The sequence below is a fragment of the Haliaeetus albicilla genome, chromosome 11, assembly GCF_947461875.1.
Source record: "Haliaeetus albicilla chromosome 11, bHalAlb1.1, whole genome shotgun sequence".
In the NCBI taxonomy this organism is placed as follows: Eukaryota; Metazoa; Chordata; class Aves; order Accipitriformes; family Accipitridae; genus Haliaeetus; species Haliaeetus albicilla.
Window position 1 is genome coordinate 38,292,394 of NC_091493.1, and position 12,734 is coordinate 38,305,127.

General features: G+C 40.3%; 1 protein-coding gene across 1 annotated transcript in view; it reads right to left on the reverse strand.

Annotated features, from left to right (window-relative positions):
- Positions 1–12,734, reverse strand: part of ADAM12 (ADAM metallopeptidase domain 12) — a 185,472-nt gene that overhangs the window by 55,321 nt on the left and 117,417 nt on the right. The window contains exons 6-10 of the mRNA XM_069797206.1: positions 11,341–11,524; positions 6,891–6,956; positions 5,910–5,981; positions 4,002–4,171; positions 2,714–2,798 (exon numbers count right to left, since the gene is read on the reverse strand). Coding sequence (XP_069653307.1) covers positions 2,714–2,798; positions 4,002–4,171; positions 5,910–5,981; positions 6,891–6,956; positions 11,341–11,524 — 577 coding nt within the window. The remainder of the gene's footprint in view (positions 1–2,713; positions 2,799–4,001; positions 4,172–5,909; positions 5,982–6,890; positions 6,957–11,340; positions 11,525–12,734) is intronic.

The window sequence follows — 12,734 nt, forward strand, 5'->3', positions numbered from 1 at the left end:
CAATAGAAATTTGGCATGAGTGAGAATACTACATTACATTACAGCAACGCAGCAATATTTTACTTTTAAACCCATTAATTTAGTGGGCACTCTTTTGAAACAGAATGAAGACTGAATCATGTGTCAAAGACTTGCTTTAATGTCAAATTCTGTTTGGTCTTTCTACAACACAACAGAACCATCACAGTAAAGTAAAATGATAATGCTTTTAAGACACCAAAAGCTTCTCATGCTTATATGCCTGTTCTCCCCACTTTGAGTTTCTCTTAAAATTAGTGGAAGACAGGGTGTCACCTACCACTGAGAGAATTCAGCCCTATGTGAAAGTAGAGAGGGGCAGGCTCTCAGGGAGGCGTGACAGAGGAATTTAGATCATATAGTAGAGCTGAGTAACTACAAAACCAGTCAGGAAAATGAGATCATGCAAGGATGACTCCAGTTTTTGTATTCAAATGTTATTTCTCATGCAATCTCACCATTGTCTCTTCTTTCAGGTCGGTTTTGAGACTGGGAGCTTTTTGGTATTGAGTGTTTGGTGTGGGATGGGTAAGAGGTTGGCTGAATTATGAGGATGGCCAAATGTTCAGTTGCCCAGTGTTGAGATAGTTGAGCACTACAGCTTCCCAGTTTAACAGTTATTCATTATTTCATTTGTGTATCTTCCAAATTTAGAGCTTTCTTCTGTAGGTACTGGTATGTGTAAAATTTTTCTGTACACACCTGAATTAGCCTTTGTTAAGTAGGGGGGAAGGTTGGGCATCTGCCCATTTGGGTTTTGAAGGCGAGCGTTTGCTTGTTTGGGATTTGGCTCCCTTTTGAGGATTTGCTTAAAGAACTGGCAAACATTTCTAGTTATGCCGTGCAAGCCTCGAGATAATTTGCACCTCAAAAGTTTCAATCCACCGAGATGGGAGTCTCTGGGAAACATCGCGCTCCCCTGCACGACTGAAGCTGCAGCCTGGCCCATGATTCATACACAGACACTGGGTTTCTCCTGGACATATAAATCAGTCTCTCCTCTGTCAGAGCCCTGAGATTACTTTAAAGAAATGCTGATTCTTGTTTTCTTGTTACTGGAATGAACTATTTTTTTTGTTTCTGTTTAAAATGACAGTTTCCAGAGTGAATAGGACTGACTTTGCAGTAAAACACACTGTAGCACATTTTAAAGCTTATGCTAAAAATTTAAAGGACAAAAAAGTCATCAAGGGCATCTCTGACTGCAGATAAAGCCAAAGCAGCGACTGCTGGCCTGAGGGTGAAATGGATACGATGGGGCTGACTGCCTCATATATGCTTTTGCCAAGATTTGGAAGTGCACTGGGAGACTCCTACAGCCTTTTCGTCCTCTTTTCCTCCTTTTCCTTCTGTACCTATCCCCCAGGTATCCAGTGAAAAGCTGTAACACCAATTAGAGACTCAGCTTCTAAAGCTACCAAGAGACTGAAGCTTTTGTCTTTTCTACAGTTCTGACATGACTTTCTCCAGATTATGTGATTTGATTGTTCTTTCCCGTTCTTTCCTATACCTCAGCTTCCCTGCTCACCTCGTAAATCCTCCCAGTCTGAACCATCTGTACATCATCTTCCATGAATGCACACACCACCCCAGCTTGGCTTCTTGCCCACTTGTCCAAGAGACCACAAAGGAGCCCTGCATTGCGGACTGACCTCACGCTAATTAAGAAGGAAAGCGATGCAGGAGCTTCAAGGGGCTTTGAGGAACTGGGAGCTTTGAGACCATGCAAATTCTGAACGTTGTGTGTTCCTGAGCTCCCACCTCATTTATGTAGGGATCTACAGCTCAGGTGTCCAGCAGAGCTGGAGGGAACTACCGCATCACCTAAGGTGCTGGAAGTCTGGACAAAGCTCTAGGAAATACAAAGGTTTTCAGCACGTGCAGGCTGAACTTGGAGAATATCTAAGAGGTTTTTAGGGCTCCTTGGTTTTCTGCTCTGGGCTTGAGCTCTGAGGTCACCAGCTGAGGCTGCAAGTGGCCTGCAAGCTCTGGGAGTCCACATCTAATTTTATTTAAAGTACTTCTACTGTAAAGCTTAGTTAACACAAAACTTCTCCCCCTGCTTTTGCACAAAACAGTTAAAAATTAAAAAAAAAACAACCTGAAAGAAAATATTCCAGAACTACTTCCAGAAATTGGCTAAGATGTTTACTTGTATGTTCATCGTGTCTAGCATCTAACAACAGCATTACCAGTAATGTATCTTTGAGAGGGGCTCGGGTAGAATAAATGTTGCCATTGTTTGTTCTCGTTGTCTGGCAATGTAATAAAAGCACTGTGCTGCAAAAATGGAAAATAAGGCCTTACACGGGAAACTCTGTAAATACAGAATAAAATCAATATAATAAAAGATTCAGGATAGACTGTTGTTGCCTGTAACACTAGTATACCCAAGTGCATAGTAAATACATCTTCTGGTTCTCATCCTTCACAGCACCTCAGCACCTGATTTAATGATAATTAGGAGTAGAGGATTCTTGCAAAGAAGTCATGCTATACTTTAGTGAAATATTTTGATTTTCTTCACTATGGAAACTATCATTTACAAGCAATGTGCATGTAGGTATAGATAATATTGAGGCTGAAAATGGGACAAATGGGGCTGATGTTCTGGTACAGAATACAGTACTGCAATACTTGAGATTGTGTCGCACCAGTTGGGCCAGTTTCAGGTCCTGTGCTTTTAACCACTTACCATGACGACCCCTCCAGACTGCTCTGCAGTGCACATGCTCATTATGGGCGCCATGCCAATGGTGGTCCCTTGGAAGTACACCCCGCTGCAGGAGAGCGGGAGAGGAGAAGAGGAATCACAGAGTCACCATTCAGCGCCAAGATACCGCCCTATTATTTTTACTCTTGTATTTCTGCCAATCTCAAACAAAGATCCCATTTCAAATGTGTCAGCTCCAGACATTTGCAGGTTTGAAACGATGAAAAGCACAGATTAGTCATGCCGACTTGCTGAACCGACAATGAGAGCATCCCTGCTATGAGAAGGATCCATTTGATCACCGTCCTTTGGGTTTACTACAACAGGACCCCTCTTTCCTTTCTTTTTTCCCCTGACTGAAGTTTGGAATAGAAGTACAAATATAAAAATAATGTCTCTAGCTCAAAGAAGGGTTATTTTAAGGCGGTGGGAAGTTTATAAGCTACTTGTTATAATATACAGCCTAGAATGTAATCATTCCAAGCAAAGTATTATACACAGAGACTACTCAGATATCTCATGAGGAACAGTTTGGAAGGGCTCACTCTATTCTTACACAGCTAATGTAGGAATATTGATATAACGAGTAAAGAGCTCCTTTTAATTACTAAGATGTCAGGTATTTTTATCTTTATAATATAAAGAATACTTCATTGGTCAAAATGATACCTGATTCAAGAAAGAGGTGCTTCTCTTACTCACTTTTTTTTTTTTAAGAGTGCTATTACTTTGAGCATATTTACTCAATTACTTTAACCCAGGAAATAGCAGCAGGGTAAAAGATGTGCATGATTTAATTTTTAAGTCACAAATGCAAATGAATTGTCCACTTTAGACTGCATTTTAAAGTTTACTGAGGTCTTTCTACTAACAAACAGGCTTCACATAGTGCCCCCTTAGCTCTACTTTTGGGGTGAGGGCAGGACTGCCTTTTTCAGTAACAATTTAGACGGAGATCAGCTTAAACCACTTGTAAATTCATACCCTAAGTATTTAGCAGCTTATTATGCATCTACACTTCTACATGAGTTGTATTCAGGAAAAGCCTACAAGTAATAGAGCTATTGCAGAGCTGTGGAAGGAAATTAATCTGAAGCATCTGCTGAAAGGCTCTGCAAAAGGCTTTTATGTTTGATGTTTGCAGAGGGGAAAGACAAACCCTCAGGAGCACAGATGTTCCTCCCAACAGCTTAGCAACTGGGGAAGAATTCAGTACAGCTATTCTCAAATCACTGAAATCCCAGCGATATTAAATAGAGTGTGAATCTACCTTATCAGCTGTGCATTGTCATGGGCTTTACGAGGTAGTAGTTTTAGCTTTCTCCAGTCCAGAAACTCATGGAGGCTGGTGAAAGGGTCTTGAGAAATAGAGCACTTATCCATGTCATTCCATACTTCCACTCCGACCAGGGCTACTCGAATATTTAGTGGCCTATAGAACTGATGAGAAAAGAAAAATAGAAACACGTCTCTAAACCCCATTTTAGACCACATTGGATTAGAATATTTCAGCAGAAGCATAATGTGCACATGAACCTTTCTTGCAGAGGCTTAAATGGTCTCTTCTCCAGAGCACATGTGAACACCTGACAGGACTGACTCAGCCAAAATATTTCCGTGGCTTACAGAAAACAGTTCTGACCTGACTAAATACTCATAAGGCATTCAAAGACATTCAGAGACATGCTACTTCTCTGTGTTCCACTCAATTTTGGTGTCTTCCTTCAAGATGAAACGCTGCTACTACCTTCACAGGTCCTTCGCTTCTGAACAAACTTGTTGCTCGGGCAGATGACTCCCTCCATGGCTGCCCTCTGTCACCAGCACCGATGCCATTCAAGAGGTAGAGGCAGCTGTGCTGTACTACAGTTGTGACTCAAAATAGTAGCTGAAAATGCAGCCAGAGTCATCAAGTCTTGCTCATAGCAGATAAAAACAAGTGATTCTAGCACTGTGGGCTACAGACACTATTATGCCACTGGTAAATGCCACAGTTGCTGCAAGAGGGGAGACGGAGCAGCATTAGCAATGGAGCGGAGATAACAATTCTAATGTGAGACTAACCCGAAGAAGGATTCAAGAATCCATCAAGTTCGGATTTGGCTGACAATCTGAGAAAAGCATATACTAAATCTTTGTCTTGTTTATATGCATTACAGTCATTTGGATAACATTGGCATTTGCTGAGCATAAATTAAGCGTGAAACATAAATATATTATAACATGTAAAATTAATTTTGAGCAGGTAACATATAAACACCTGTCCTCCAGTAATAAGTCAGCAAGACAATTATGGAAGAGGTGGAGGTGTCTTCAGCAGCTTGTTTTTAATCAAGAATGCTTCTCCTTGAGTTATTGCCCTTGCAGTATCACTTGATAAGTTCTCAGCTAAATTAAGACTCCCTCAGTTATAATTTCACTACTGGACTCCTAATTTTTCCTGGCCATACTGCACAACAAAAATAAATCTATTTTTTTTTCAAAAGACACTGTAGAGGATGCTTAGCATTTATTGTTTATTGTCAAGAAATTACTTAAAATACAGAAAAATCCAGTGTGTGTCTCTTTCCTATTGCTCTCACTCAGCCATCAACTTCTGCTTCCTTAAGCACTGCATATTTTTAATTCTGCTGTCTTCCTTGGGCTATATATCTTATTGACTGTGTCTTCGCAGGCCCTTTGTTGGCCTTACAATTGGACCATCCCCTGCTGCTGCAAAGGACTATGTTCTCCAAATTCCTCCTCAAAATAATCCTTTTCCTATAGGTTGTTCCATATGTGATTATCCCCACCCTCTTCCCAGGTTAATAAAATCCTAGGGCTAAATTGTACTTCTCCTTAGGAATAGTGCTTCCACAGATATATGCATCCCATATGTAGCAGAGCAGAGCTCACAGCTCAGTATGTTGAAGGGCATATGAAAACTTTAAGTTTACTTTTTGGAGGTTTACTGGTTGGAGAGGAGCATTGCTCTGAAATACTGGAGAATTAGGAAGGCAGCAGGGTTAGCTCCTTGGAAGGGTGGGTGGATAAGCAGATGTGGGAAAGTTGTGAAAGCTGCGGATCTGAGCATTGCGGCTTTCTTAATTTACTACTAGAGAAACATAGATTTCACGGCAACATCCTTCAGAAAGTGTAATAAGTTTGAAAAAAAATGAAATAATGCTCATGTTCTTACCTTATCAACATAGTTTGCAATCTCTATCAGCCTCTGCTTAATTTTTTCCACATCTTTGCCTTGCCTCTGAAACTTGGAATGTAAAGGATCAATGCACTAGCAGCACAAATATCACAGAGTTTCCCCCCAACAGCCACCTTACTCTGCCAGCATGGTTGGTGACCTTTGGGAATTACACAGTGCAACCAAAGGCCACTGCCAGACTCCTGTTGGCTTCATGGGACCACGGTCTGCCTCAGAATAACCACAGGCTATGGGATAGGATTTTGGTTCTCACTAAAAGATTTTAAAATCCCTAAGTCTTACATCAGGATCTTCCAGGGACTGCTGTTTTGTGAAAAAGAAAAGGCTCTTCTGTTAGCTGTTTCGGCTCTTGCAGCAGAGTGATTGTAATTCCCTAACTAGCAGTGTTCAAGGAGACAAAAAAAATGTAAGCGGCAAAATAATTCAAACCAAGATTTAGATCTTTGGCTGCCGTTCAACACTCTGGAACATTTCTACAGCCAGTCCTGGTTATTCGCTTTGAAGCTCTCTTTGCAAACCATCAGGAAGGCAGTCGTGCTTCATGCAATGTGATGGTAAAGTACTGCTTCAAAAGCAAGTGCAGGATCCTACCGTGTCTTCCAAACAGTGACAGTCCTGCTCAGGGCAGAGTCAATAGCAATAAATACTTAACTAGCTCAAGGAGATCCTGGGCAGTGAATTCGTATTTGCCTCTTCTTCAATTATTGCTAGATATCCCAGTTATTTAAGAGCCAAATTCCTTATGAAGTATTCCAAGAAATTTTACAGTTGACTACCAGTGTTGTTCTATCTTAATAGTGCCTTCCATTGCTTAGGCCTAATTAGGGAAGAAGCTTTACTTTTGAAAACCATCATATTACTGTCTGAAGCACATTACTTGCAATACCACCGTCGCTGAACTGAGCTACCCGTTCCCTACCCATGCTTCCCATAACGTTTTAGTTTTAAGTTTCTTACCTCACGATTATCTGCCACAATAACAAGCTCCACATACTTCGTTGTCTTCAGAGTCTCCCTCTTGTACTGCCAAAAAAGATGAAAATAGTGTTTTCGTTTTGCAATAAGTGACCCTTGGAATCAGCTATGCCTCAGTCCAACAAAGTGCTTGCAAGAGGAGATACACAACATCTCAGACTTCCAAAGATTTCACTACATACAAATTTTTGTTGTATTCCTTCTCCTCATGGAAGTTTTCCTTTTATCTACTACAACAGAAATAGTCTACATGGTACTTACAAAAAAACCCCCAGGATTTAATCACAGCAAGCAGGAAAGTGGTGCAAAGTCTCTCTCAACCTTTCAGCTTTCTGCAGTTGAAATGTTTGAGTTATCTTTCCTCACAGGAGAGTATCATCTCTAGCAGAAAGACCTTTGCTATTTCTAAGGCACATTTAAAGAAATGATGAGATGACTTTTAGCAAAGATTTTGCACAATAGATAAACTGGCAACTAAGAAAAATGAGAGATAAAGGGATATTGAGTGAAGCAGAGAAGAGATCAAGTGGTCAACTGATAAATTATGTAGGAAGAAAAACCCAAGAACAAAAACTGCAGAAAAAAATGGAATGAACTGTCAGTGTCTGGGGAAGAAAACTAAGACTCTAAAAACAGAAGGCATACACTTCATTTTCTATCTGTATATTCATATAAAACAGCTGGTCATGCTACTTGCAGCTCTAAATGCAGGTCTAAAAGAATCATGCTTAGCTGCAAAAAGATCACTGAAGAAAATGAAATTATTCTGTAATAGTACTAATCATAGCACAGTTCCTCTGCTACCCTGAATTTAAGTGACCTATAATGCCTGTAAAAGTTCTGTGATTTACAGCAGCTGAGCATCTATTCTGTCATTCCTCCCTTGTTTCTGGAATAAGACAGGGAAAAGAGGGCTCAGCGGTATATCTGATCTTCATGCCAGAACTTAAGGAGCTTAAGCAAGTGTATGACCTACTAATGACCACGATGTCTTGAACTATCCCAGCGATCTATAACCTAAAACATGACTAAAGCTTTCCAAAGTAAACCGCTCCAAGGCAAACTGTGTGCTCCCCTAAGCTAAATCAGTGCTGGACATCACCTTCCAGCCAAATTTCACAAAGTTTTCTTCACATTACCAAAGTGTTCCTCTTTGTTATCTGCAGATTAATGATTTTGTATGTTTTGCAAGCAGCACTGTGTTTAGAGGAAAGTGACAGATGTAACCTTTAGTAACTCTGACTTTTAAACTGATATTTAATAGTGTTACACAGCCTTCAAACCACAATAACTGGAAAATAGTTAAGTTCCATTTGGACAGCATTTATCAACTGAGAAAGCAATATAAGCTATCTTTAATGAACTAAACACCAACGTTACAAACACTTCACGGGCGTACACTTATTAGGGGGTCTCGCAAATGAGCTCAGGTAGATATTCTTACACCTTCTCCTGGTATTGGGGTTCTCTGTCACCTTCTTGTGCTCTACTGGAGGCAACCGTCACCGGCATGGGGTCACGGTGTGTGCACAGATTTGGCGCACGTGCCCATGCTTCATCTGCCACACAGGTCATCGGCAGTGCCTGGTGATATGCTGGCTGGGAACCAGGACACCAAGGAGACAGCATCTCCCCTCCTGGAACAGCAGCAGATGCAATATCAAAGGGCCTGCCATGTCTCGGTAGACTTCAACAGAACCTACAGTGCTCTGGCAGAGCTCGATTTACCTCTCTGCAAAATATATCAGACATGAGTGAGATGCCACATAAGGCAAATGACCATGTGGGTGGTGTTTGTGATGGAATTGATCTCTCGGACACTAAAAGTCTTACATAAACCTGAAATTTATTATGCAGTCCTGACCAGAGATGTACCCCCAAGGTGCCTCAAGTCTTCTTCCAAATGAAGGGTAAAAGATGAGACATGAAAATCCAGGTACAAAGATATAAGAAGAGCTCTGTTACATCAGTCAGTTTAAACCATTTACTTTTTACCAAGAGTAAAACTGTTTGGGCTGGAGAGAGTTAGCCTGAGAGAAATTGGCTAGCAGGCTATAATCATGTAAGCCTCTGGTGACTAACTTGCATAACAAATCCATTCCTGTGATTTGCCCAAAGGCTATGTGCATTCCTTGGATACAATATTTATTTATAAAATATACCTAATTATGACTTCTTTCAGCTTGCTTTCTGCAACCAACTACATCAACGCACAATCCATTGGCTGAGTTAATCCTTCAGAATTAAAATGAAGAGTCAATAATACAGCCGTGATAGATATACACAATGGGAGACAATATGCTTTGCTCCGCTGACCGTTGTCTTTCTCCCCTGCTCCTGCCACACCTGATCCTATCACAAAACTGCTGTCCCATGCTGCTGTAGCCCTTCCTCATGCTTCCCTGCCTGGGAATTGGCATGGCTTGGATTCACACTGCAATGTTGCAGCCTCTCTTTCTCTGTGATCCACTTGCCCAGAACAGCTCACCTGCTTGATCCATGGTCCACCAGCACCACCAAAATGGCTTTTTTTTGTGTGGCTACAGAGAAAAAGCCATACTATAGGGCTGTCTTACGCATCAGGCTTGCTTTCTGTAGGATCCTGCCTCAACGGAGCTCAACTGACAAACACACTCCCTGCTGCAATTTGAGGGTCCACTGAGTTATGAAATGACCCAGTATTTATGGAGACCCAGCTCCAATGGGGCAAAACATGTCTGCACACATCTGCTACATTGTCTGACTTGCTCTATTAAATCTCATGTTTGGATCCAGGAAGCCGAGGCTATTGTTTGTCCCATCATTTATCTGTATTTAAATCTAACCCGAAGGCTAGTCTAACTTTGTGATATATTGATCTCACATCTCAGCTCTGCTCAGTAAGAATTTAGTGTAGGTAGTTGAGTGAAGGGTCAGGGGAAAAAAAAACAAACAAAAAACTCTCCCAAACCTGTCAAGAAACCAAAAATTTTCATCATGCCCTGAACCTGAGATTTCTGCTTGCTTCTGTCACCCAGTGTAATTTGGAGCAGCCTTATGTCTCCACACTTTGCAGGTCATCTTTATTCAGTATGTCCTGACAGCCTACTTAGCTGATGACAAGATTGAAATGTGAAAACTTACTCCACACATTACATTTGACAACTTTCAAAATTCATACATTAGAAGCGTATCCAACATACTCATTATATATATTGTACCTATCCATATGATGTGGCTGTTGACAGGTTCTATAATTATGTCCACTGAACCACAGCAAAAATATTTTTCTGATATTTAAGGTGTATTCTGGCTCGTAGTTGAAGCCATCAACAAAATGTGAGAACCATGAGGGTAATAGTAAAATTGCTTTGATTGTATCAGCTAGTTGCATGCACACGTTTTATTTCAGTTTCCTAGTGTTACCTTGATTACTTCAGTGAAATTCAGTCAAAAGTCAGAAAGATTTTGGGGGAACCTTAATAAAGCTGTGAAAAGCACTTTTGCAATGCTTTCAACCTACACACATTTTTAGAAATATGCTTAGCCCATAAAATGCTATATGCAAAAGCTAATGCATTAGATGTAATATTTATTATTCCTAAAATGTAAAATAACATAATTCTGCTACATAAATAACATCTAGGGATGCCATTTAGGTTGCTTTCCTTAACAATTAACTTGATGCAAAGGCTTAGTAGTATATGCAAGTATAAATCCCAATATGTGACATTTAATAAATGCTGGGGCAGATTTGTATCCTTGTATAATTTCCAAACACCTAAACCAGTCTTTTCTACAATCCTCATCCAATATGCAGATGAACTTATTACAGTATTTCCTCTTCCTGATTTTTAGCTCATTTAATTTTCTACAGTTTCCATTAGCTAGATGCATCTCATGTTAAGTGCATGTCTTCCTACATAAAACCAACTACAATAATAACATCTGTAAAATAATACAGTGAGAATTTGTTTTGTCTGCATAAGATACTTTCTTAGTAGAATGTAAAGGTTCAAAACCCAATATTAGCAAAACATCACAGTTATCATGCTCTCTTCCATTTTGGGTGGGCAAGAACTTTACCAAACATTGCTCAGTGTTTTTATGGGGTCTTAAATTCTGGCTATAATCATACATGAACCAAAATATATTACCACAATATGAAACCATAAACTTTTCTGTGTCATCTCATTACCAAAAAGAAAATAAAAAGCAAGCTATGCATGCAGGATCAAGAAAAAGTAATAAAGCTTTAGCAAATCAAGTAAGTATATGCTTAATTTTAAGCATGCACCTAAGCACATGATGTCAACATAAGTTGACTACATGGTTTAAAGTTTTGCTCAGTAGGGACTCTTTGTATCAAAGAGTTACAGCAGGCAGTAATATGGAAATGCTACCAGAGATGTACTCGGCAAACCACAAACATAAAAGTGCGTTGTCCACCTACCCTGCCAGCTTGAGAATGGTGTGATGTGTCATTGTCACCAGCTCTCATGGCAGAGACGTCCAGCTGGTGGCCACAAGATCCTGGGGCTATTTTCAGATTCTCTGCTCGGTAGATCTTGTGTTCACTTGTAGCACCTTCTAATGGCTCCAGAATGTAGCTTTTGTTTTCAAATACAATAATTCCCCTGTTACAGAAGAGAGCAGAGTAAGATACATGGTTTTCAAGAGCTAATGTATGTTTGTCTACAACAAAGTTATAACAAGTTTTAATAATGACGGAGTATGAAAAAGCAAAATGCTGATTTACAATGTCATGGTCGAGTGGAGCATGAAACATCAAAGCTGTATATTTGTCATTGCAGTACACTATACTTTAAAAGAAGCAATGGCTCAAAGAAAATTTTCCTCTTCTGAAGTGCTGTACTGCAGAGCAAAATTATATTTGTGTTTTATGTGTTTTCCATTCTCCCAGTGATGCATTGCCATTGCTGAGTGGAGTCACGATGTGTGTGCTTCTGAGGACCCATGGCAAACAGTAATGAACAAAAGCATGGTGAAATGCTTTTGTAAGAAAAGCTACAGAGTGAAAGTATTCATTGTGATCTGCAGTGTACATTACACCTTTTAAGCCAAATGCTGATGCAAGCATCAATTCTGCCAGATGAAAGAGCCGTTGCAGTATCAAAATGGATTATTAAATACTGCACAGTAGGGCAGCAGACCGAAGCTCAGATACATGAACCGGTGGATTCCTGTTTAACTCATTTTACTACCCCAAATAATAATTTTTACAGCAATACCACCTGCTCTCTGAGGATCTCAAAGATTTTCCATCAATGAAAGCACTCTTGTTGCACTACTTGAAGCTACAGTATGCAAAGAGGAAAGAGGGGTTTAGGAAGAGATACGCTACCTTGCTCCAAGAAACATGTGGAAGAACCTAGGATATGTAGCCAATTCTGGGCTTCAGGTGCTGCCTCTTAACCAAAAACCTGTCCCCCTATATACTGCAGACAACTCACCAAATAAAAGCCATGCTTGGGTTGTTGTGCTGGGTCCTGCCCAATTATTCTGAGCTGCTATAGTAAAACAAAGTTGACAAAAGGTTGAATATCTTTCCAATAAGGCTGTTCTTTCAGCTCAGCACAGGAAATATAGGCAGTGTGGTACGGGTGTCCATGGTCTGCCCATGCTGGAATAGGATTTCTGGTACTATATGCCATAAACTAGGATGATCTCCAACAATACTGCTGGAATTAGTAATTATAACCGCAACTGTAGGACCACAGAGTAAGAAGACTGCTCTACTGTACGTCAGGACTGGCACAGCATAAGAAGGCATGAAGTAGGTTTACAGACAGGGGTCAGGTAGAAATTACTGTAAGAGAAAGGAAT